Source organism: Ranitomeya variabilis, chromosome 2, assembly GCF_051348905.1.
Source record: "Ranitomeya variabilis isolate aRanVar5 chromosome 2, aRanVar5.hap1, whole genome shotgun sequence".
NCBI lineage: Eukaryota > Metazoa > Chordata > Amphibia > Anura > Dendrobatidae > Ranitomeya > Ranitomeya variabilis.
This window is the reverse complement of record NC_135233.1, coordinates 310,541,401-310,568,071: the sequence shown is the minus strand read 5'-3', so window position 1 is coordinate 310,568,071 and position 26,671 is coordinate 310,541,401. Positions and strand designations below refer to the sequence as shown.

The 26,671-nt window shown below is 45.2% G+C and overlaps 1 protein-coding gene across 1 annotated transcript in view; it reads left to right on the top strand.

Annotated features, from left to right (window-relative positions):
* LOC143809373 (RAC-beta serine/threonine-protein kinase-like) overlaps positions 1-25,195 on the top strand; it is a 93,128-nt gene extending 67,933 nt beyond the window's left edge. The window contains exons 2-4 of the mRNA XM_077292454.1: positions 24,026-24,276; positions 24,471-24,533; positions 24,701-25,195. Coding sequence (XP_077148569.1) covers positions 24,062-24,276; positions 24,471-24,533; positions 24,701-24,965 — 543 coding nt within the window. The 5' untranslated portion in view covers positions 24,026-24,061 and the 3' untranslated portion in view covers positions 24,966-25,195. The remainder of the gene's footprint in view (positions 1-24,025; positions 24,277-24,470; positions 24,534-24,700) is intronic.
* The last annotated feature ends 1,476 nt before the right edge of the window (positions 25,196-26,671 follow it).

The following is a 26,671-nucleotide window of genomic DNA, read 5'->3' as shown; positions in this document are numbered from 1 at the left end:
CCCCGGCGTCTCAGCTTCTCTGTACTGTGAGCGCCTGCCGGCCGGAAAGCGACCACAGCGGTGACGTCACCGCTCTGCTTTCCGGCTATGGTGCTTACACAGTGCAGAGAAGCAGAACGCCGGGGGACAGACACCGGAATGTAAGTATGTACTGTTTGGTTTTTTTACGTTTACGCTGGTAACCAGGGTAAACATCGGGTTACTAAGCGCGGCCCTGTGCTTAGTAACCCGATGTTTACCCTGGTTACCCGGGGACTTCGGCATCGCTCCAGCGCCGTGATTGCAAAGTGTGACCGCAGTCTACGACGCTGGAGCGATAATCATACGACGCTGCGACGTCACGGATCGTGCCGTCGTAGCGATGAAAATGGTACTGTGTGATGGTACCTTAGTGTCAGTAGAACAAAGGGTTAAGGCTACATCCATATACTGTCTCCACACAAAGGAGGCAGGAACTCAGCCACAGGTGGGAATCTTGTGAGATTATGTAGAGGTGTAAACATGGCAGCTTCACAGACCAAGCAGGTGGTTCAAGGAATATTTCCTATTGTATGTATATAGAGTGTAAAGCTCGTGCCCAGACTGGATGGCACGAGCGAGGATTGTGGCCCCACTATGCCACGAACCAGACTAACCCTGGAGGGGTGTGACTAAGAAGCTACCTTGGTGTTCACTGGAGCCTCTAGTGGTGAGGTCAGGCTTGTGCGGCAGGTGGCTGCCAGGTACAACTCCAGGGCGGCATCTGGCAGTAGCAGCTAATCCCACAGGGGAACAGGACACATAACGACAGGTGCAGGCAATTACTGTAGCTGGCTGAGGTAGACTGGCAGGCGGAGGGCAGAACTCACAGCATGGCCCGGAGTGGTGAGTAGTTCAGTGTAGCAGCCTGATGGGAGATGGGAAGCCATGCAGTGATGTGAGCAGGGATGTTACATAGAGAGGAAGGGAGGGGTGAAGACAGAGGTTATTTGAAATGCTACAGCTTGGCTCATCGTCCATTCACAGACAGCAACCTTTGAATGGGCCAATCCGGGTCATCCTGGAAATATGTGCTTATGATCAGGGCTATAAAAAGCTGGGTGACACAAAGAGAAGGTGTTCACATGTGGGGGCTGCCTAAGAGCTGATTCGATCCATAATTCACTTTTACTTCCCTCAGGAAAACAGATATTGTGTAGCATAACCTCTTGCTTTAGTTACTGCACCACACTGACGAAGCATTGAAGCCACTAGGGTATTCAGGACATCTTGAAGGATCTTGCTCTATTCCATTTGCAAATCTGCCAACAATTCATCTTTACTGCTATGGGTATGGGACCCAACTTGGCCTCCTAACTCATTCGAAAGGTGCTCTATAGGGTGTAAATCAGGTGATTGGCTTGGCCATTGCATCATGCAAACATTTTTCCATGCTAAACAATTTTTGACTAAATTGTATGTGTGCTTAGGATCATTGTCTTGCTAGAATTTCCAACCCCTGTCCACTTTGGTTTTACCATGTGGCAGCATTACACTCTCCAGTATATCCTTGTACATGGTAGCATTCATATCTCCATCAATTCTATGCAGAGGGCCAATTGCAGATGCAGAAAAGCAGCCCCAAACCAATATATTGTCCCCACCATGTTTCACTTTAGGTGTTTGGTACCTTACATCATTACGTTTTCCAGTTGGGAAGTATATACAGTGCTTGCCATCACAACCAAACAGATTGAACTTCAGACCAACCTGACTCTTTCCATTAGCTATGTACTTTGGCAAACTCAAGTCGGACCTTCCGGTTCTTTGCAGAGATGTAAGGCTTTTTAACTAGAACTCGAGCATTCAACCTTACTGCTCTTAGCCGTCACACCACAGTTTGGCCACTCACTTTGACATATATTAGATAATTTCTTGAGAAATCTGTACAGCACTTTTATGTACATTAGATACTAACTTTTTCTTAATAACGTGATCAACTTCCTTTTTCTTCTTTTTTTTCCTCCTTTATTATACGTGACACTTGACTTTGAGAGCAGGTGAATTCCATAGCTACCTGTTTTTGGCTTTTGCCTTACTTCACTCTCACAATAATAATTTTCCTGACATTTTCTCATATATTTGGCTTTGTCTTTGCCATATTTTAACCGAAAAACACACACACAAAAAGAAAATAACAATTTTAGGCAAAATTCGACAACTCATGACAAAATATGCAAAACATTGGGCCCAGCAAATGTTGAAAACTAACACATAAAGCAATAAAACACAATTTTGATCCTTATAGCTGACAACCATATGCTTCCAATTTACTAAAATCACACGGAAAATGGCATCTCAACAACCAGACAGAAGTAATCACACTTTTTTTAAAAAAAGCAAAACGTTCGGTTGCCATTGCATTTTGGGGATTCAGCATCCTGTGAGTTTAATGATGATGGTGGCAGTGTAGCGCCCCCACTACCGCAGGGCCGAGGGGTACCCGGTACCGGGCCTCTGAGTCTCTGTCCTGGGGTTGTCACGGTGGCTAGACCCGGCCCGTGACCCTGCTGAGGGGCGTCCAATGAAGGTGGAGAGTGATGATGTTGTGGTGTGGTGCAGGTCGCGGTGAATAAGCGAGGACACCAGGTTGCAGTCTATTTACCTCTTTACTGAAGGCTCAGGATCCTCAGTCCGAAATACGGTTAACCGGGCGGTGAGAGTCCGGCCGGTCCGATGGCACCTCCAGAGTTCCCTTTGCAGGTGGAAATCTGTGCCTACCTTCTAGCGCTTGTGTGTTGTGGTCCTCCCCTGCTGTGCTTACGGGATAGTCCCCACAACTGTTGTGTCTGTTTCTGAAGTTCCCTCACAACTCGATTATGATGTTCTGCTTCGTCCCCCAGATGATATGGCTAGGACGCACCCGTATGACGGGTAGGCTCGGAGGTCTTCCGGGACCCTAGAGTCGCCCCTCTCCAAATGTTGCCCCCTATGTCTTCTTAGGTGATTTGAGTGAGACAGCCCGCCTATAACTGACTGTCCTGCCGTAGGTTTGAAGTAAGGCCTGGAGCTCTATACTTCCTCGGCGTTCCGGCCACCGGCTGCGCGCCTCAGTAGGATGTTGCCTCGACTTACAGCACGACTCCTACTGGTGTTTCTCCTTGTTGCGTTGATCTCGTTTCTCACTCAGCACAATAAACCTCGCTTCTTGTCCTTTCTTGGGGTACTGCCGCGATCAGGTGCAGGCGCGGTCCCGTAACGTTCTCTCTGTTCGCTAGGCCTCTGCCAGGATCCCATTCCTGACAAGGACCCCCCTGAGTCTCTCCCCGCAACACCCTCTGCCACAGGATGTTGCCTGTTCGATTCCCAGTCAGCTTCTCTCTAACTTCCTATCCAACCCCCAGTTTTACCAGATTGTGAGGAGTGGCCTAATACATAGCACCCTTAGCTCCCCCTGGAGGCCAGACTGTGAAGTGCATTGGTGTCTGTGATACCTGGTCAGGTGAACTCCTTCAGTGGCATCAGACGTACCATAGCCCCCCTTAGTGGCGGAGCATCAGTACTGCAACGACCAGGACTCTGGGGCGCTGCACTCCCCCCCGGTTAAATCCAGTACTCCTGGACTGGGAAGAAACAACAATACATGTCAGCAAAAAGACATACAATTTTTGAAATGCAATAAACAAGTAAACTTTTAACAGAGCTTCCCTTTATGGGAGGTGAGGACACTTGAACGTTACAAACAAGGTTAAATAGTTTTAAATAACATACTACAACTAACTTCTCTTACCCAACCGGGTATCCTACTAAGTGCAATTTCCGAACAATAATTTAACATTGCCTTTAAAGACGTACACACTGAATCCACTAAAGACCTTCTTATAAAACATTATAAGGCTAATCAACCTTTCTTCATTTTCCATCTTTATATCTGCAGGACCGCCTGTCTATCTGCCCCAGGCCTACTGCCTCTCGTTCTGTTGCAGGACCGCCCCTTTCCACCCGGGCCTTCTGCCTTTCTGCTACTATACACAGTATAGAACATATCATCCATCTCTCAGTTCAGGATCACCGAGCCATCTCTGTATGGCTCCTAGGAGGACTCACCGACTAACCCCGTACGGGTTCACTTCCTGTCCTCATTCTCTAACACATTATTAAACATTCCTTACAATTAACTAGCTAACTACATATAACTGCTACATGTCAGCATTATTACTTCTTCTTTTAAAGTATCATCATTCTCTAAGTGCTATCGATGAACGTCCCCTTTAAGAAGGGACCAAGTCTCTATGAGGTAGTGCAACTTCTCAAGCTGCAAGTCCGTATGCAGTAAGGACTCCGATGCTGTTTCCAGGAACAGTTTCTTCGCAAAGAGTCCTTTCTTTTGTAAAACCAGTAGAGGGCACCTTTAAGAAGGTGCAAACTATTTACAATGAGTTTGTAATCATGCAGTGTTCATGATCCAGCAGTTCTTTCAACAACGATAAAACGAAAAACAAAAACAAAAGCAAAAAGGCAAAATAGGGATCCCGGGTAAACGAAGGGATCCCTTTAAGAATAACCCTAGTCGGGTTTAAAGCAGCAAAAAGCAGGGAAACAAACAGTTAACTATTTACATATCCATGGCATCGAGGTTTACTCTCGCTCTGGCGGCCGTAGCTCCGCATAGACCTCGCTCGGCAAGGTGATCGGCGAGATTGGGGCCTTTAAGAAGTGCTCCATACCCGTGGCCCGATCCCAGGGTGTAAGGCGTCGGAGTCTATAGGTCACAGGGAGAGGGGGGTGCCGCGACGGGGCCTATCAGCAGGTCCTCTGCTGGCGGGGCAGGGTCGTTCTTCATACCTGCTTCAGATGCGGTCCCTCCGGTGTCGATTTGCTGCGTCTCCACTGGGATCTGGAACGCTGGTTGCAGGGCCTTGAACTGCGGCGCTGTCCTCTCCGTTCGCAGCATCTCGCTTTTCGGCAGGGCATTGCTTTCTGGCTTTGGAGCGCTGGAACTTCTTTCTTGCTCCGGACCAGACGAGGCTGCCAACAGACGGCTGATGAGGCTCCCGATGAAGGTCTTCTTCCACCCGGCCTCAGTGCTCAGCTGCGTCCGCCGGAGTTGGTCGCCGAGCTCATCCACTCCGGCCCCACGCTCCGGCTCCGGGTGGCTGGCCATGGCGTCCTCCATGTCGCTGACGACTCCTTCCTCGTCCTTTTCCCGCTCTCTCCTTCGTGGGCGGTTTCGCTTTCTTTGTCTCCGCCCTCCATTGAGAATTAGGAGGCGGATCTCGGCTGCTGACGGACACATCCTCAAGGGGCAGAAATACTTAGACTGGGCGGCCATTGTCTTTCGCGCTTTTCAGCTTGCCTACGCCCACTCCACGCCCTTCTTCTTCTCCTGCGCTCCCCTTAGCGCTGTAATGGCGGCGGTTTTGGCGGGAACTTCTGGCGGCAAGTGGCAATACACAGTCTTTGCAATAAGTCACAGTCCAAGCACAATAAATCACAGTTCCAAGGCACACATGACCTGATTCTTCAGGCTTAAGTAGATCCTGTTCGTGACGCCAAGTTGTAGCGCCCCCACTACCGCAGGGCCGAGGGGTACCCGGTACCGGGCCTCTGAGTCTCTGTCCTGGGGTTGTCACGGTGGCTACACCCGGCCCGTGACCCTGCTGAGGGGCGTCCAATGAAGGTGGAGAGTGATGATGTTGTGGTGTGGTGCAGGTCGCGGTGAATAAGCGAGGACACCAGGTTGCAGTCTATTTACCTCTTTACTGAAGGCTCAGGATCCTCAGTCCGAAATACGGTTAACCGGGCGGTGAGAGTCCGGCCGGTCCGATGGCACCTCCAGAGTTCCCTTTGCAGGTGGAAATCTGTGCCTACCTTCTAGCGCTTGTGTGTTGTGGTCCTCCCCTGCTGTGCTTACGGGATAGTCCCCACAACTGTTGTGTCTGTTTCTGAAGTTCCCTCACAACTCGATTATGATGTTCTGCTTCGTCCCCCAGATGATATGGCTAGGACGCACCCGTATGACGGGTAGGCTCGGAGGTCTTCCGGGACCCTAGAGTCGCCCCTCTCCAAATGTTGCCCCCTATGTCTTCTTAGGTGATTTGAGTGAGACAGCCCGCCTATAACTGACTGTCCTGCCGTAGGTTTGAAGTAAGGCCTGGAGCTCTATACTTCCTCGGCGTTCCGGCCGCCGGCTGCGCGCCTCAGTAGGATGTTGCCTCGACTTACAGCACGACTCCTACTGGTGTTTCTCCTTGTTGTGTTGATCTCGTTTCTCACTCAGCATAATAAACCTCGCTTCTTGTCCTTTCTTGGGGTACCGCCGCGATCAGGTGCAGGCGCGGTCCTGTAACGTTCTCTCTGTTCGCTAGGCCTCTGCCAGGATCCCACTCCTGACAAGGACCCCCCTGAGTCTCTCCCCGCAACACCCTCTGCCACAGGATGTTGCCTGTTCGATTCCCAGTCAGCTTCTCTCTAACTTCCTATCCAACCCCCAGTTTTACCAGATTGTGAGGAGTGGCCTAATACATAGCACCCTTAGCTCCCCCTGGAGGCCAGACTGTGAAGTGCATTGGTGTCTGTGATACCTGGTCAGGTGATCTCCTTCAGTGCCATCAGACGTACCATAGCCCCCCTTAGCGGCGGAGCATCAGTACTGTAACGACCAGGACTCTGGGGCGCTGCAGCAGCGTTAAGTAATCGGTGTGTGCTGAGTGTTTCGGGGTGTGATTTATACTCACTTCATAGCCTAAGGCTACTTTCACATTTGCGTTTAAATCTGCAGCGTTTAATCCGCAAACGCAAGGTCAAGAAAAACACAAGAAAACGCGTGTAAACGCAGCGTTTTCAAACCGCATGCGGTTAACGCATGCGGCATTAAAACGTTGCGTTTACATGCGTTTTCCATGCGTTTGCGTTTTTTTGCGCATGTTTAAAAAATTTACAGGAGAAAAATCTAGATCACAAGAAACAGCCAATGGGACTACAGAGGGCGTGTATTATAGGATATCTATATATAGACCCTAGGACAGCTGAAATCTTCAGATTTTGCTCCTGTATCCTGTGACATGATGGATCTTAACATGGATAGCTTTTACTTCAACCTGAATCTAAGCATCAAGATTTTTCTGGCGTGTGCGTTTGCTTGGGAGCAACACCGAAACCGGGAAAGACAGAGAAGGACACGGCGTAGGTGTTTTTGGCAACACCCCATTGTAGAACTGCGGGAGAGCCGTGGTGCATATCACGCCCTGTATGTCGAGCTCAATGAGAACCCAGAAAAATTCCCGGAATATACAAGGATGTCACAAGACTCTTTCCGGGATTTGCTTGCTCGCGTCCAAGGAGCCATCCGGAGACAGGACACACAGCTCCGTAGAGCGATTCCACCAGAGGAATGTCTCCTGGTTACCTTAAGGTACGTAATAATTCTAAACAAATGCTAGTCATAATTATTGCTGGTCTGACGTATTCTTTGCATTTTTGTAAATTATTTTTTCTTTCTACAGATTTCTTGCAACTGGAGAGAGCTTGTCATCCCTCCATTTCCAGTACCACCTTGGAATTTCCACCCTGTCCGGAATTGTTTTTGACACCTGCCGGGCTTTATGGATCATTCTCCGTGAAGAATTTATACCCATACCCACGGAGGACATGTGGATGGAAATTGCTGATAAATTTTGGACTGTTTGTGATTTCCCCAACTGTTTGGGTGCGGTGGATGGGAAGCACATCCAGATTATCAAACCATCCAGAACGGGATCACAGTTCTTCAACTACAAGAAATATTTTTCAGTTGTTCTCATGGCAATAGCCGATGCGGACTGTCGCTTCATTGCCGTGGAGATTGGTGCTTTTGGCCGTGGCAACGATTCACAGACTTTTAAAAACTCGGATATGGGCCGACGTGTTTATGGCAAAAATTTTAATTTTCCACAGCCACGACCTCTCCCCAACACTCAAGGCCCACCGCTGCCATTTGTAATGGTTGGGGATGAGGCCTTTCAGATGAGTGAAAATCTCCTGAAGCCCTATTCAAGTCGGGACTTGAACCGCACAAAACGGATCTATAACTACAGACTAACCAGGGCCCGCAGAACAGTAGAGTGTGCCTTTGGGATTATGGTGTCCAAATGGCGCATTCTAGCAACTGCCATAAATCTAAAAATGGAGACAGTGGATGAGGTGGTAAAAGCCTGTGTGGTTCTCCACAATTTCATTCTGGCTAAGGAGCGACCCACCATAGAACTTGATGAACCTGTTGGAAAACCTTTGCCTGATTACCGTCATCACCCGCTACGGTCAACAGTTGAAGTAGGCCACATGCGGGACCAATTTGCTGCATTTTTTGATTCAGACCTCGGACGTGTGGAATGGCAGGACAATATGGTGTGAAATGTCCTGTTGGCTTTGGGTGTGTAACAGTTATTTTCAAAATGTTGATAATGTTTGTTTTAATAAAAAAATTCTGTTTTAGTATCTCCACCGTGTCTCCCATGTATTTGCTTACACACCACTAACAGTTATTGGGCTGTTGACATCATTGCGTTATGACTCGGTTCACCAGTTGGTATGTGAGGCAGACTGTGTAGACGATGGCTGTTTGGTGCCATCACATTCTCAGTATTTGTTCATTACTTAACATCAGTATATAAGCCGAGACCAGGAGTGTTTGTTAAATCCAGAGGTGGTGTTTATATTTTTATTTGATTTTTACTCACATTGAACCACTCCAGGTTTTGGCTTACCAATAGTGATGTTAAATACTGAGCCAATAATGTCAGTGTGATGGAAGCTTCACACAACAGATCAATAGTCATCAAGTCAGGTGTCATAAATAATGAATTCATGATGCATCAATAAGTAGCTCATGAATTTATTTATTCTGACACAAGTCCTGTTGGGTATAGATATGCCTTGTATCACCTACATCGTACCTTCACTTTGTGTTAAATAGATTTAATGTACAAAGAAGATAAAATGGAGGTAATACAAGGCATTTCTCTACTCTAAAGGTCTGGTGTCATAACTAACGATTTTGTTAAGACACGACCAGTTGAGTTAAGTTACAGCTATGTATTCAGCTGTGTATTGCCACCATTTTGTCTTAATTCTGCGACAAAAAGTCACAGACTGAAAATACAAGTGTTTTTTTTTTGGGCAACCTCTTTTCTCTATACCAAACACACACAAACCTTATGTGTTGTACTAACTAACTACTGGAGCTAGGAGGTAGCCCAAAAAAAATTGTTCGGCGCATTTTTGGATTTGGCGCACGGTGTGTGTTGCCGGCGACGAAATACACAGTTATCCAAACCTTATTGGGGGACAAAAAAAAGAATATTTATTTTAACAACATAAAACCAAAAAAACAAATTAACTGCGCCTGCTTGGGGTTGATTGCCGAAATTGGGGGGTGTGGAGCAGTGAGGGCTGGCTAACTATTGACGACGCAGGGGTGGCTGGAGAAGGTGCAATAAAACTACTGGGGTCGGGAAATTTGGGGATTGGGCTAGACACATGAGAGGGCAGAGACACACTAGAAGGTTGAGACAAACCAGACATTACAGACACATTGGGAGGCGAGGGGGGAGGGATAGCTATTGTCTTTGTTTTTTTATTGCCTTTCCCTTTTTGTGATTGGCGCTGCCATCCGGGGAGCCTCGTTGGGCTACTGGGTATTGGCCTTGATGTGGTCGCCGACATGTCACGGTCCATCTGCCGTTGTTGTTGCCTTCTAGTGGTGGCGGGTAACGCCAGGGCAGGGTCCGGCAGTGGCATTTCTGTGATGGTGGCGGGTAACAGGCCTGGGTCCGGCATCGGCATTCTTGTGGTGGTGGCAGATAACATGCCTGGGTCCGGCAGCGACATTCTTGTGGTGGTGGCGAGTAACAGGCCTGGGTCCGGCAGCGGCATTCTTGTGGTGGTGGCGGGGAACAGGCCTGGGTCCGGCAGCGGCATTCTTGTGGTGGTGGCGGGGAACGGGCCTGGGTCCGGCAGCGGCATTCTTGTGGTGGTGGCGGGGAACGGGCCTGGGTCCGGCAGTGGCATTCTTGTGGTGGTGGCGGGGAACGACAGGCCAGGGTCTTGCGGCTGCAGCATGGTGGTGGCAGTGGAGGAGGCCCAAGCAGGAGCAGCAGTTGTCATGGTGGTGGCGGTGGGCTGTCCCACTGCACTGGGCATGGTGGTGGTGCTATAATACGGTCCGGCAGTGTTTGGAATGGAGGTGGCCGTGCAGTGGTATGCAGCAGATGTCGGCATTGACGCAAAGTGTGACAGTGTGGGCACTGGTGGAAATGCCCCCACTGTCTGCTGAAAATACCGACTCTGCTGCATAGCCTGCACGTAAGCAGCATTGCAGGCCTGCATAACAGTAATCTGGAGATCGGGACTAAGGTGTTCCGACATGCCCTGTTCTATCTGATTAAAAAAATGATGTGCTGGCCTCTGGAGGTCGGCTTTCACTTGGGCAAGGGCTGTGGTAACCTCCTGGATACGTGTGCTCATATGACTAATGGCAGTATTCAGTCGGTCACCCATCGCCTTGAGTCCCTCGTGGAAGACCGAGCTCAAGTGCAAAAACTCGGGCATGAGTGACCTGTCCGCGGCCCTCTGCCGCTGTCGGGAGGAGCCCATAAAAAATTGGCTAGAGGCAGAGGACTGGGGAAGGAGAAGACCTGATGGACCAGCTTCCTGGTCTCCAGGTTGTGTGGCAGGCCCACTTGCTGCAGCGCTGGAGGATGGCTGGGACGGGTCCGTGGCTGAATGATGAAGGACCGCTCCAGAACCTGGGCCAACAGTGGAGCTCCAAGTGCTGTGAAAAAAGATTAAAAAAAAAATAATACCAAACAGTTACAAAGCGATAACTCCTGTGTTATATACATTGAGATTAAAGCAGAGGTCACACTAGCACTATTTGGACAGTTTTACATCAGACTTTGAAAGCCAAAATCAGGAGTACAACAGTACGAAGAAAAGTATAATAAAACCATATGCTCCACTTCTGCATGCATCAACCACACCTGGTTTTGGATTCAAAATACTGATGTAAAATATGAATAGACGATGGAGGCGATACAAGCCATATCTATATACAAGCCATATCTATACTCCCCAGGACAAGTGTCAGGAAAAATGAATTCAGGAGCCATTTGTTTGTGCATCATGAATTCATTACTTCTGACACATGACTTGATGACTATAGATCTGTTGTGTATGCTGCCGTCACACTGTCAGTATTTGCGCAGTATTTCATGAACATCACTATTGGTAAGCCAAAACCTGGAGTGGAACTATGTGAGGAAAAGTATTCAAAGAACACATGCCCCACTTCTGCATGTATCAATCACTCCTGGTTTTGGATTTCAAATACTGATGGAAAATATAAATGGACGATGGAGGTCATACAAGGCACATCTATACTCACCAGGACAAGTGTCAGGAAAAATGAATTCAGGAGCCATTTGTTTGTGCATCATGAATTCATCTGACACCTGACTTGATGACTATAGATCTGTTGTGTAGGCTGCCGTCACACTGTCAGTATTTGCTCAGTATTTCAAATCAGTATTGGTAAGCCAAAACCTGGAGTGGAACTATGTGAGGAAAAGTATTCAAAGAACACATACCCCACTTCTGCATGTATCAATCACTCATGGTTTTGGTTTCCAAAAACTGATTCAAAATATTGACCCAAAAAATGCTAGCATTAATTACAAAACTTTTTTTAAATTTTTTTTTTAACCAATATACTTACGTTCTTCGTGCAAGGACCGGTCTCAAAAACGCTAGGATGCGGTGGTACTTGTATTTTCGTATCCTTGCTCCAGAACCACTTGGAAGCCGGCTCTCTTGGCGCAGGTCCTTGTTGAAGCAGTCCTTCATCGATCGCCAACGTGTTTTGACTTTTGACACTGTTGACAAAACAAAACATAATAGTTAGGACAATGCTCTTTTGACCGTGGTCACACAACTGTGTGTGCTGAGAAAAAGTAATGACTTTCTATCATCATTCACAGTTGTGTGAGCATGGCCAAGGTCTTGACTGCAGCACACTGCATTGCTATACGTACCAAATGCAGAACGGACCCGAGTCGGGGCATTGGCCCAGCCATCCCACAAAGCTGTGGCCACCTCATTCCAAAGACGCCGGATCGTCACGTTGTTGGCGTGCAGTGGATCCCGGTTGTCCCACAACGGGACTCGCTCATGGACCAGGGAGATGAGGTGCTCATTCTCGATGAGGTCCTCATCCCGTTCTGGAACCTAAAGGACATTAATATTGGAGACATTAACATAAGGAAGACAGAAAACAGAAGCAGAGGAATGGCATGAATATTGAAATAAATAAAAAATGGTGCTGAAGCAAAAGGGAAAGAAAGAGAGAAGTAGAAAGAAATGAAGATTCAAGAATTGTAAAATGAGGATACAATAAACAGTCAGCCAGGTATACTTACACGATGCCGCCGTGCCACCCGACCGTGACTACGCTGCTCCTGCCCAGTCTCTTCTGCTGTAGAAGAAGTGGTCTGAAAAAAGGAAAATATACATTGTCATATGTGTAGATGTGACAGTGAATACTTACCAATCTGAGGAGGTGAATACTCACTTCGCTGACATGTTCCCCTTGTGCAGGCCCAGGCGTTTGCTCATCATCACCATCAGAAGAAGAAGAAGACATTCTGATGCGTGCAGAAAGAAAGAAATGGCAGAAATTAGGACATGTAGAGAAAGAAAATTGAAAAGAAAGGCATTGGATAGGATATACTCACATTGTTCTGAGGCTTGTTTGCTGCTCCAAGGGGTTGTGGGACGTCTCGTCTGCAAGGCAGTCTGCTGAGTAGTGACCTGCAAATGTCCACTACCTCCCTTTATCACCTTGTATGTGGGGGGTGGCTTATCAGTGTCTAGACATGTTTTTCTCAATTGAAACGCATGCTTTGAAAAACGCAACCAAACGCATGTGCTTAAAAACGCATGCGTTTACATAGACTACAATGCGTTTTTTCGGCGCAAACCTTACGCAATCGACCGCATACATTTCCAGGCGGCAAATTGACGCCTCTAAAAATTACTACATGTTGCATTTCCGCGCCCAGACGCAGACGACTAGACGACGCATGCGTCGTCAAACGCGGAAAAACGCGAACACACAAAAACGCATGCGTTTCTAATGTTATTTATAGGAATACACAACGCATGCGGATATTTGCGGAAGAAACGCTGTGGACACAACCGCAAATGTGAAAGCGGCCTCAAACAGAGGTTGAGAGCTGGACTGAGTGCGGGGAGAAAAATTAACCCATGCAGGTGTGTTTAAAATTGCAAAATATAGGAGAAACTTTGTAATTTCTTTATTGATTGATCCATCCGTGAAAAACACTGATGACACACGGCCTGCAAGGGGGTAGCGCTCTTATAGACGAACTCCACACACCCAGTCAGGACCCCATCTTTATTTAATGGTGCCAGGGTGTGAAATATGAGTATCTCACCCATGGCTACTAACCCGTGCTATGTTACAGTAGCATGGATAGAATGGGGCACAGTGAGTACTATGGATAACAGCTTCAGTCTATTATTGCTCTTCCAGCAAATACAGGTGTCTAAGACAGATACATATAAATTCATTATTGGACTGCTAATTATTGATTTCTGAATCTTCCCTCTTAACCCCTTAACCCCTTAAGCCCAGGAGCTTTTTTTCGGTTTTGCGTTTTCGTTTTTCGCTCCCCTTCTTCCCAGAGCCATAACTTTTTTATTTTTCCACCAACATGGCCATGTGAGAGCTTGTTTTTTTGTGGGATGAGTTGTACTTTTGAACAGCATCATTGGTTTTACCATGTCATGCACTGGAAAAAATGGGAAATAAAAATTCCAAGTGCGGTGAAATTGCAAAAAAAGTGCAATCCCACGCATGTTTTTTGTTTTGGCTGTTTTACTAAGTTCACTAAATGCTAAAACTGACCTGCCATAATGATTCTCCAGGTCATTATGAGTTCATAGACACCAAACACGCCTAGGTTATTTTTTATCTAAGTGGTGAAAAAAAATTTCCAAACTTTGTTAAAAAAAATTGCGCCATTTTCCGATACCCGTAGCGTCTCAATTTTTCGTGATCTCGGGATGGGTGAGGGCTTATTTTTTGCGTGCCGAGCTGACATTTTTAATGATACCATTTTGATGCAGATAAGATCTTTTGATCACCCGTTATTGCATTTTAATGCAATGTCACAGCGACCAAAAAAAAATTAATTCTGGCGTTTTGACATTTTTTCTCGCTACGCCATTTAGTGATCAGGTTAATCCTTTTTTTATTGATAGATCGGGCGATTCTGAAGGCAGCGATACCATCTAGGTGTTTGATTTTTTTTTTTATAGTTTTATTTTGAATGGGGCGAAAGGGGGGTGATTTGAAATTTTATATTTTTTTTATATATTTAAAAACCTTTTTTTTTTATTTTGACATGCTTCAATAGTCTCTATGGGAGACTAGAAGCTGCCATGACTCGATCAGCTCTGCTACATTCAGGCGATGATTAGATCGCCTCTATATAGCAGAATTGCTCACTTGCTATGAGCGCCGACCACTGTGAGCGCCGACCACATCTCCAGGAGACCTCTGTTTGTCATGCCAACATACCAGTGACCCGTGATCACGTGACGCGGGTCACCGGTGTGAGTATTTCCGTATTGCCGGAAGTGCTTGTTAAATGCCGCTGTCAGAGGTTGACAGCGGCACTTAACTGGTTAATAGTTGCTGTTGGATCGCGATTCCATCTGCGGCTATTGCGGGCATATCTCTGCTGTTCAAAACAGCTGACATGTTCCTGGAAAGCTGTGGTCTTACCACCGGAGCTCACATCAAAGGGAGGGTGTCCGACATAGGTGTACTATTACGCCCGATGTCGGAAAGGGGTTAAACAATGGAAATAGTATTAGTGCTCCCCAACAGCCTGAACATCAGTAGCATCTACTAAATGGATTTTTCTCAACACATGGTTGATACTTCAGTAGATACAACAAAAATGTCTGACTGGGGAGTGGGGATATGACCACATGGGGTTCCACCAACCAGAACTAGATAGTTGCATTTAGTGATGATCAAGCAGTAAAATGCTCAAGTGCTCGATACTGGAATCGAGCTGGTCAGATGCTCAGACAGGCTCGACTCGAGTACCGAGTATAATGGCAGTCAATGGAAAACTTGAGCATTTTTCTGGAATACCCCAAGAGGAGGGCAGGAAAATCACTGAAATAGGTGGAAACAACGCTCAAACTCATCTCTGACCAGCCACAGACTGGTGATCTAGTAGAACGCTTCAATAAAACCTTGAAAGCCATGCTCAAAAAGGTCATTGAGATGGATGGTCAAGACTGGGACTACCTGCTTCCGTTTCTGCTCTTCTCCATCAGGGAAGTTCCCCAGGCCTCTACTGGCTTCTCGCCATTCGAGCTCCTGTATGGTCTACATCCGCGAGGGCTACTGGATATCGCCAAGGAAACATGGGAAGCCAAGGTCACGCCACACCGGAGCATCATAGAGCATGTCGCCCAGCTGCAGGAGAGAATGGCGAAAGTGATGCCTATCGTGAAGGAGCATCTTCTCCAAGCACAGGAGGCACAGGCAAGGGTGTATAAGTGATCAGTCTGTGGACCACGTGTTAGTGCTTATCCCCACAGTGGAAAGTTCCTAGCCAAGTGGCAAGGCCCATATGAGGTGGTGGAAAAACTGTTAATTACAAGGTACATCAGCCGGGTTAAAATAAGCTGCACCAAGTCTATCATGTGAACTTGCTTAAAACCTGGTGAGATCGAGGATTGCTGAACACCCATTGCCTGGGAGCCAGTCCCAAAGTCACAGTCGACGATGTCACCATTGCAGAGACTCCGACGCTGGCCCAGAGACAACAGTGTCAGGAGCTGTTGCAGCAGAACCGTGACCTGTTCTCAGAATTGCCGGGGCATACGCAGATGGTGGAGCATGACGTGTTGACAGAACCGCATGTAAGGGTAAACCTCAGGCCTTATAGAATTCCGGAAGCACAGAGAGGGGTGATATCAAAAGAGGTGAAGAGGATGCTAGACCTCGGGGTGATAGAGGAGTCGAAAAGTGGAGTACAGAAAGCCCAACGGTGAATGGCGGTTTTGTAACGTCTACCGCAAACTGAATGAAGCCTCAAGTTTTGATGCTTACCCGATGTCTCGTGTGGACGAACTCACTGAGAGACTTGGACCTGCGAGGTACATTACAACCCTGGACCTGACGGAGGGCTATTGGCAGATCAACATGTCCCAGAGTGCCAAGGAAAAGACAGCCTTCTCAATGCCTGATGGGTATTTTCAATACACCAAGATACCCTTCGGTCTGCGGGGGGCCCCGGCCACCTTCCAGTGGGCGATTGATCTGATCCTGGAACCACATAAGTATGCCGCAGCATACCTCGATGACATTATGGTCTTTAGCCCTAACTGGGCTAATCAGCTGCCAAAGTTACAGGCAGTTCTGAATGTTTTAAGAAATGCGGGGCTCACAATAAGTCCGAAAAAATGTGGCATAGGGAAGGAAGAGGCCAAGTACCTAGGCGATGTCGTTGGGAGAGACAAAATGAAGCCACAAATCAACAAGATCGAGGTGATTCAAGAGTGGCCGCAACCGCTTACCAAGAAGCAAAAGAGGGTGTTTCTTGGAATTGTGGGGTACTACTGGCGATTCATTCCGAGTTTCGCTATAATCAGCACGCCATTGAGCAATCTTCTTAAAGGCACCAAATCGACGATAGTTAAATGGACTGATGACACAGAGATGGCGTTCCAAGAACTGAAGAGAACTCTGTGTAAACATCTGGTTCTGGTACATATATGTATGAGGGAGAATTGCAAAATAGAAGATGAAGGGTGGCACATCGTGGATACAAATTGGTGAAAAAAAAGTCTTTATTAGTTGCAGAAAAAAGACATGGAGGCAGGGGAGCGTAGTGTGTATGTGAAATGGCCATAATCTGCAAGGACACCCATGTTCTCCCACCTCCAAGTCTTTTTTATGCAACTAATAATTTTTTTTCAGCGATCAGTGTCCACAGAGTGCCACCCTTCATCTTCTATCCTGCATTTCTGAATGAACTGCTGGGGTGATCACATGCACCTGTGAGTCTTCGGTGCAAGAAGCAATCTGCCGGCAAGATTAATCCTATGCTCGTGTAGAGATATGTGAGTTTGTTTAGTGCCGTTTTTTCTTCTCCTTTCATATGTAAGAGAATTGTAGATGTAGCCCTCATACACATCCTGTAAAAATTATGAAGGAGGGCATCATATACACCCTGTAAAAATTAAAAGTGAGTGCCGAATGTTGACCCTTTAAAAATTTGGAGCGAGAGCCACATGTTCACCCTCTAAAAATTATGAGTGAGGGCTGCCTGATGATCCTCTAAAATTTACGAGTGAGGGCTGCCTGATGACCCTCTAAAAATTTGAAGCTAGGGCCGCATGATGAAGTTTTCTGATTCTATAAACTTTTTGACAGTGAGGGTGGTCAATGAGTGGAACACGCTGCCACGAGTGGTTGTGAGTTCTCCTTCAATGTAAGTCTTCAAAGAGAGGCTGGACAGACATCTGTCTGAGATGGTTTAGTGAATCTGCATTGAGCAGGGGACTGGACATGATGAACTTTGAGGTCACTTCCAACTCTAATATTCTATAATTATAGAATTTCAAAATTTGGACTGAGTGCCACATGATGACCCTCTGAAAGCTGCAAGGGCCGCATGATGACCCTCTAAAAATGATGAGTGAGGGCTGCCTGATGACCTTCTAAAAATTACAAGTGAGGGTCGCCTGATTACCTTCTAAAAATTATGAGTGGGGGCCGGCTGATGACCCTCTAAGTAATTGGAGCGAATGCTGCATGATGACCCTCTAAAAATTTGGAGTAAGGGTCGCATGATGAACCTTTCAAAATTTGGAGTGAAGGTCGCATGATGACCCTCTAAAACTACGAGGAAGGGATGGCTTATGACCCTCTAAAAATTATGAGTGAGGGCCACATGCCTTGCACATTTTAAATTAGGTACCGTATATAATATATGTCTGAAAACTTTACAGTATTAATAGGGAATATATGTAGCCCTGAAAAGAACTTTTGTTTTTAGGTTGCAGCAGCAGTATACCTATAGAAGGAGTGTAAGGCAATAACCCTGCTTATATGCCTCTATTCCAAAACTATTCCTCCTCCACCAGTTATTATCCCTACACTGAATGCAGGTAACAAAGGTTTATCTAGAGAAAGGACAGTATGTAGCCCTAAAAAGAACTTTTGTTTTAATGGTGCAGCAGCGGTATACAAGTATTGTAACAGGAATTAAATACTGCCTATATGCCAGCTGCAATCTATGCTCTTCCTCCTAGATCAACTCTCCCTGAACTGCTTCCAGAGGAGAGAATGCAGAGCATTGCATCACCGGGACTTATGTAAGACGTGATAAGGCTTGCCAATCACAGCAATGCCAGTAGCCAACATGGCTATGGCATTACCCTGTTTTGCAGGCAATCCCTGCATGTTTAATGGCTGCCGAACAGCCGCTAAAAGCATGTGAGGTGGGGATTCGAGTAACGAGCGTACCCGAGCACTGTCGAAAATCCAGCAACCGCAAAGTTCATTAAAACATCATATTTATTTGTAGATTAAAACATGAAAATGTAAAGTTAAAAAAGATGTTAATGCAACGGTCTACACGTTTCGAGCTACAATAGCTCTTAATTCGAGCACCCAATGCTTGATCAAGTATCGAGCACAATCATCACCAGTTGCGATCTGTCTACATTTACTGACATGGATAGTGAGCACATCTTTTCCCTTAGGTTGGAGTCTGTCTCTCTGTCACCAATCTACAAAAATATGGGGGGAAAAAATCCCCAAAAATGCTTTTCTATGTAAAAATCTAAAAAAATTAAATATTATACACAGAACAAGTTACACATATTTAAAGACATGCACCCGTAAAGGGAATTTCTCAGTAGTTTTTTTTGTAATTTGAGAGCAGCATAATAAAGAGCTAGAAACCCTGATTCCAGGGATATGCAACATCAAAAAGTTAATTTATTTCAGTTCTTCAATACAAAAAGTTAAACTCATATATTATGTAGAGTCATTACAAACAGAGTGATGTATTTCATGTGTTTATTTCTGTTAATGTTGATGATTATGGCTTACAGCCAATGAAAACCCAAAAGTCATTATCTCAGTAAATTAGAATAATTAACAAAAAAAACACCTGCAAAGGCGTTTAAAAAGGTCCCTTAGTCTGTTTCAGTAGCTCCATAATCATGGGGAAGACTGCTGACTTGAAAGATGTCCAGAAGGCAGTCATTGACACTCCACAAGGAGGGTAAGCCAATAAAGGTCGTTGCCATAGAAGCTAATGTTCACAGAGTGCTGTATCCAAGCATAATAATGGAAAGTTGAGTGGAAGGAAAAAGTGTGGTAGAAAAAGGTGCACAGCCTTGAAAGGATTGTTCAGAAAAGGCCATTTAAAAATTTGTGGGAGATTCACAAGCAGTGGACTGCTGCTGGACTCATTGCTTCAAGAGCCGCCACACACAGACGTATCCAGGACATGGACTACAAGTGTCACATTCCTTGTGTCAAGCCACTCATGACCAACAGACAATGCCAGAAGCCTCTTACCTGGGTCAAGGAGAAGAAGAACTGGACTGTTGTCAGTGGTCCAAGGTGTTGTTTTCAGATGAAAGTAAATTTTGCATTTCATTTGGAAATCAAGGTCCCAGAATCTGGAGGAAGAGTGGAGAGGCCACAATCCAAGCTGCTGGAGGTTTAGTGTGAAGTTTCCACAATCAGTGATGGTTTGGGGATCCATGTCATCTGCTGGTGTAGGTCCACTGTGCTTTATCAAGACCAAAGTCAGCGCATCCATCTACAAGGACATTTTAGAGCACTTTGGAGATGGAAATGTCATTCTCCAGCAGGACTTGGCACCTGTCCACACTGCCAAAAGTACCAATATACCTGGTTTATAAACAACAGTATCACTGTGCTTGATTGGTCAGCAAACTCGCCTGACCTTAACCCCATAGAGAATCTATGGAGTATTGTAAAGAGGAAGATGAGACACCAGACCCAACAATGCAGATGAGCTGAAGGCTGCTATCAAAGCAACCTGGGCTTCCATAACACCTCAGCAGTGCCACAGGCTGATCGCCTCCATGCCACGACACATTGATGCAGTAATTGATGCAAAAGGAGCCCCGACAAAGTATTGAGTGCATTTACTGATGACATATTTCAGTAGTTAAACAAGAAGTTTCCCAAGATAAATATCAAAAATAACAGGTCCAAATTCAAAAAGCATTCTGAACACAAAAAACCCCAATAGGTGTAATTAAATTAACAGGGGAATCAAAGAATATGTTCAACCATAAAATCAATTTTATTAATATAAATTAACACTTAAAAATCTGAGCATATTATCACTACCAAAGCAGGAAAGTTAGGGGATCATAAAAAAAAGTATAAAAAGGGGTAAAAATATATAATATAAATAAGTGTATGCAAAGCATAAGGCTCTGCCAAAATTGCACAAGTGAAATTGATGTAAACAGAGGTAAGTTACAAAGGGTTAAAAGATGTGAAAAAGGCAGAGCAACAATAGGGAAAATTATAAAGTGAAAAGTATGGTCCCCAATAACAGATAAAAATAGGTCTAAATGTGTCAACATACCATATGGCCATATAATAGAGAAAATAATTTTGTAGAAAGCTAATAATATCAATTATCAATTCATTAAATCAAATGATAAAATCCGTAACCTGATTGTCCACAAGCATCTATCATAATTAAATCAAGTCCATAAAGAGGTTTACAATCCCGGCTGTTCAACAGTCTATCAAGGCTCCATAATGTCTCATAGATAGAAAAAAATAATAAAGAATTCACAGTCTAGCCAGAGACCATTTCTAGAGTTCATATATTCTGCAACAGATCCATGGAGTACAATAGAGGAGAAAAACAAGCTTGTTTGTAGGAAGACTTTCCTCCCCCAATTCTCCATCTCTTTATAGGATGAAAAATGTTCACAAAGTAGAAATCATCACCTACATGGATATAGAAAGGTGGATTAAAATCCGGCCTTCATGGCTGTATACTGCAGAGCAAACAAATATGAGTTAAAATCAATAAAAAAACACAAACCCACCTCCCAAAAGATGCCTCCATATTTCTAAAAATGAACCAAACCCTAGATTTCCATTAAGCCTGGTCGGTACCCAATCTAAAAGTCCACTTGCTCTCAACGTAAGCAAGAGTTTTCTTGAGATCACCACTTCTCAGTCCCAAAAGAACTCTGAGAAGACTTGAATCCCTATGATGGAATTGTTGAAAATATCTTAGTAGGGTTTTAAATTGTTCAAGATCATCCTGTGTCCTAGATTTGTCCATGTCTCTTACATGTTCCTTGATACATATGTGAAGTTCTCTAGCAAGGAGACCAATGTAGATTTTCCCACCTGGACATCGGGCGTGATAGATCACCCATTAAATGGTGTCTGATGTCATATGTCTAATGTAATGACATTCCCCTGAAGGTAGCCCTCTCAGGTGTGTTCATAGTTGTCAATAATTGTGTCCTGTCCTGTTTATGAGACTAGGACACCTGCTGATTGTGCTATGTCTTCACATGTCTGTGTGGATGTGACGTCATAAGTCGTCTGCACCACAAATAATATGGGAGTGAGCGGTGACATCTTACTCCTTTAATCCCCATTCTCCTGATGATGCCTGAGAGCGGGCGAAACATGTTGGGGGATTAATGTTTATAGATTTAGGGCATTACAATCCGCCAGTATATAACTAATCGCTGACTGCAGCAGTAAATGGTACGGTGTATTCACTGCCTGTGACTGTGACACAATAGCACAAAGAAGCCGTAATAACAGGGTCATTTTCATTTATGGGGGCTTTAATTGTTTTCTTTGTGTTACATGTAAATAAAGGAGATATTATAAAGAGGAAGAAGATTTCGGTGACCCCAGAGATGAGCAGCAGTGACCCGTCCTTCCCATGGGTTGTGGTGGGATTACTGTAAATCACATGTGATGGGTTATTGGGAACGGTACAACCTGTATTATATAGAGCACTGATGGCTTTATTATATACTGCCCCAATATCACCATATTCCTGGTAAGAGGTAATAATTGGTAGAAAGTGTTGGTTATACAGAGAATATAAAAGCTCAGGAAGAGTTTACAGCTCCGTGTATTCTGTCCATGAGGTGCAGTAGAGCCGGCTGGGTGCCACTGGGGGTAATAGGTGCGCACCACTTTGGTGGAATAGACTCTTGGGAGAAATGATAAAGGGAAATGGGACATCGAGGAAATATGTGATAAGAAACATAGAAAAACTAATAAAAATATTAACTTTGCAATACAAAAATAATGTAAGTTATAAAATGGAACGATGATGAAACACATAGAGAGATTAATAATCTAATAAATAAACCACTGGAAGTCGCCATGAAGTTCTCTGCCGTTCCTCTGGACTCTAAACTGTTACCCATGATGCCCACATCACAGTGTATAGGGCAGAGCAGGGCCAGGAGCCGCTGCCTGGCAGGAGCCACCTAAGGGTTCCGTCACCTCTGACCTCTGGTCACCTGCACACGACCAACTGCCGTTTACTTTCAACTGTCGGCTGAAGTGATTGGACCGAGGTCTACAGGCGGGAAGAGATTACGGAGAATGGCGACTACTGGACGAGGAGAAGAGAGCGAGAAGAGGAGCGAGGAGAAGTGGCGTGAGGAGAAGTGGAAGAGGGAAGAGGACAGCGTGACTGGATTAAAGAAGAAAAGGAGACGAGACAACAGCGGATTGGAGGAGCCAACACCTGGATGCAGCGGAGACCCTGGATCATCCGGCCCCTATGTCAGGCTTAACATCAGCCGCTTCAACATCCACCAGGTCCTAGGTAGAGGCGCCTTTGGCAAAGTAAGGCCTACATATTTGTTATTTGAAATCTGAGATTTTTCATATATCCCCATGTATTGTTCTCTGTTATCAGCCATGTCTTGCTTTGTTATTGCTCATTGTAGTGTCCTTCTGTGAGATGAGGTATAAGACATCACCATAGTTAGGGCTAGTGCTGCTATAACCTGGTATTCTTCTATACTGGAGGCTTCATCTCAGGGGTCACAGCTGTAGAGGGCAGGGGACATTATTTTTTTCTCCTATCAGGCTGCCATATTGTACATACATTTGCCTCTGTGTTTTTATTAAATCTAGATAATCAATGATATTTGCACCATACTAATGCCAACTCAATGCCTCTACTAATGCTTACTCTGTTTATTTCCATATGGTAACAGAGGAAAACCCTTTAAAAAGTCATCGTCATTTTAATTTTTATTTCATAAATCAATAGCAAACATGAAAATAAGCAGCTTTGTAATAATTCTAATCAGATAAATCTTCTTTCTCCACCAAGACTGATTTTTCATATTCTATATTCTCAATTTCTGGGTAAACTCTGTATTTAGTGAAGACAGATTGTTACATTACTGAGAGGAGATGACAGTTGGTGCTGATAATATTCTATGTAGTGGAGAGGAGGGGCTAAATGCAAAACTCCTCCCTCCTCCTCCCCCCTCCCTTCTGCATAGAATATTATCAGCACCAACTGTCATCTCCCCTCAGTAATGTAACAATCTGTCCTCACTAAATACAGAGTTTACCCAGGTACATAGAATTTTGAAAATAAAAAATCAGTCCTGGCGGAGAAAGAAGCCGATTTGGCTGATAAAATGTATTACAAAGTTAAATATTTTCATGTATATTATTGTTTTATGAACTAAATATTAAATGACGAATATTTATTAAGACCGCTCCATAGCCCATCCATGAAGCAGGCAGTGCATTGTTCTGATAGATAGATCTGCTCCTCTATATGGTCCTGGTCACTAGCAGACTGAGCGATAACTGTTTTCTCATGCGCCTTGTGGACCATAAAATCCAGATCCTTCCACCCCTGCAGACACCCTCTAAGTATTCTCCATTTGTGTTTTTCAGGTGGTCCTGGCATCTGTCCCCGGCAGTAACATCAACATGGCCGTCAAAATGATCACCAAAAGGGACAACGAGGACACCATCTTGAGAGAGCGGCGGATACTCCTGGCGGCCAGACACTGCCCATTCCTGTGCCACCTCTATGCCGCACACCAGTCTCAGCACAGGGCATATTTCATCATGGAGTACCTGTCCGGTGGCAGCGTGGAGGATTTGATCAGGATGTGCGGCTGCCTGAACATTGGCAATGTGAGGTGAGAAAGCAGAGAATGTACCTAAAAGAGAACTAAGAGAAAGGGAAAAAACCTGAGGTCGGGGTGCAGCTAGGGGAGCACTGGCAGGGCATATATTTAGGGTGCTGGAAGCAGGAGGTGGGGTGCCATGGTATTTGGGGATTGCCAGAGAAGGATTTCATGACATTGATTCTGCACTCTGTTCTCTCCATCAGATTCTATACAGCAGAGATGGTAAGTGGCCTCCAGTTCCTCCACGGACACAACATCGTCCACCGGTAAGCAGAACTTTCCTCCTTCTCTCTGTCCCCTTTACAAGCTGTAGATATGGCCCCCGGCTTCCCTGGTGTCCTGCCGCCTATTCTGCCGTATTTTGTAGTGACCCATTTTCCATCTCTTGTATCACTGGACAGATTTCTTATTTTGTTTTCTTCTTTCATTGCAGTGACATAAAGCCGGATAACATCATGTTGGATACAGATGGCCACATCCGTATCATCGACCTTGGGCTTGCCCAAGATGGCGTCTCCTCCTCCAAAAATATCTCTGGAGTGACGGGCACTTTCCATTACATGGCCCCTGAGGTGCATCGTAGAAAACGGTATGGCGCAGCAGTGGACTGGTGGAGCCTGGGGATTGTGGTGTCCAGGATGGCAGCAGGGCGATATCCATTTTATCAACGAGAAGCCAAAATTTCCAACTTGGCTTGATGCTGACGTGAAACATCTCATCAAGAAGCTGCTGCGCAAAGACCCTCAGACACGCGTGGGTGTGAGCGGGAACATCAGAGAGCATCCATTCTTTACCACCATCGGCTGGGAGGATCTGGAGGAAAGGAGAGTAGAGCCACCATTTACACCATTCAGGCCAGTTCTGGAGAACCACCATCTGCAGTGGCCGGAGCACACAGTCCTTCACCCCGTGGCCGGATTTACGTACGTGTTACCAAGCTGGACCCGGTAAGTATCTCCTCCTCTGGGGATAACACTCATCAGGTGCTGTTCTCTCATTGTGGTAATCATCATCATCGATGTTACCTTTTTTCACTTTTTCTGACAGTGACTTTATGTTTCTATTTTTCTTAGGTGGATGAAAAGATCTGGACTGTGAAAGAATTCATGACCATCTGGTGAGTGACCGATGTACACACAGGACACCTATTATGTCAGTACATTGTATCTGATGTTATATAGCAGAATGGTTCATTATAAAGACCATTCCCCTAATATAACATAAGATCCGGTAGATAGATTTCCTGTCTTCCTCTTATGTCTTGCAGGATGAGCCCGTGCCAACTGCCCAGAACTTCATGCCTCCTGACCCGTGCCTCACGTCTCTGCTGCTGTACGTCACCTCGGCTGCCCTTCCACATCATCTCTCTCTATACCATCTTCATGCCGGACCACTGCCATTGCTGCCCCAGACCCTTGACCTCCTGGGCTGGCATCTAACATCCCTCCAACCAGAAGATGTTCTACCCCAGGAGCGGCCTGTGCTAAGTTTCCATCTGGTGAGTTCAGGAACAATAGTCGCACCTTTCAGTCCTGGGGCCGCTGAGCAGCAGCATGTAAGGAGCGGCCATTATCCCTGAACTCACCTTAGCACAGGCCTGGTAAGTATTGCACCCATCACACATCACCCACACTACATGGTCAGTGCAGGTCCCCACACTACATCATCAGTACAGGCACATACATAGCACATAGTACATATCAGCACATAGATGTAGGACATAGATCGGCTTCTGATCCTGAGATTTAATCTGATCGCCATATTTGGGGTCAGGAAGGAATTTTTCCCCCTAATATGAGGACAATTGGCCCATTCCTCATAGGGGGTTTTCGCCTTCCTCTGGATCTACATGGCCTTAAATAGGTTTATTATAATAGATTAATAAGTAGAATCACACACTAGTAGCACAAAAAAAGTTATAATAAAATAAAATGTTCTTACTTTAAAAGAAAAAATAGTTCCTATAAATAATAATTAGTCCAAGTAAAGAAACATATATATTATTTTACATGACAGGTATATTACACAGGTTAGGTACATTACACAGGTTAGGTATCAGCCTTTGATCTTGGGATTCATTCTGATCGCCATATTTGGGGTCAGGAAGGAATTTTCCCCCCTGATATGAGGATAATTGGCCGATTCCTCACAGGGGGTTTTCGCCTTCCTCTGGACCAACACGGCCCATAGATAGGTTTAGTAAAATAGAATAAATAAGTAGCTTCTTATGTTTATAATAAAAAATATATAATTTATGTAAAATAATAATATAATATTTTGGATTTACAATAATATAGTCGACACAAATATAAACGTAAATTAGCCAAAAAATAGAAATTACTTTTATATTTTTATATAATAAACATTTATATAATAATAATATAATAATAATTTTAAATAATAT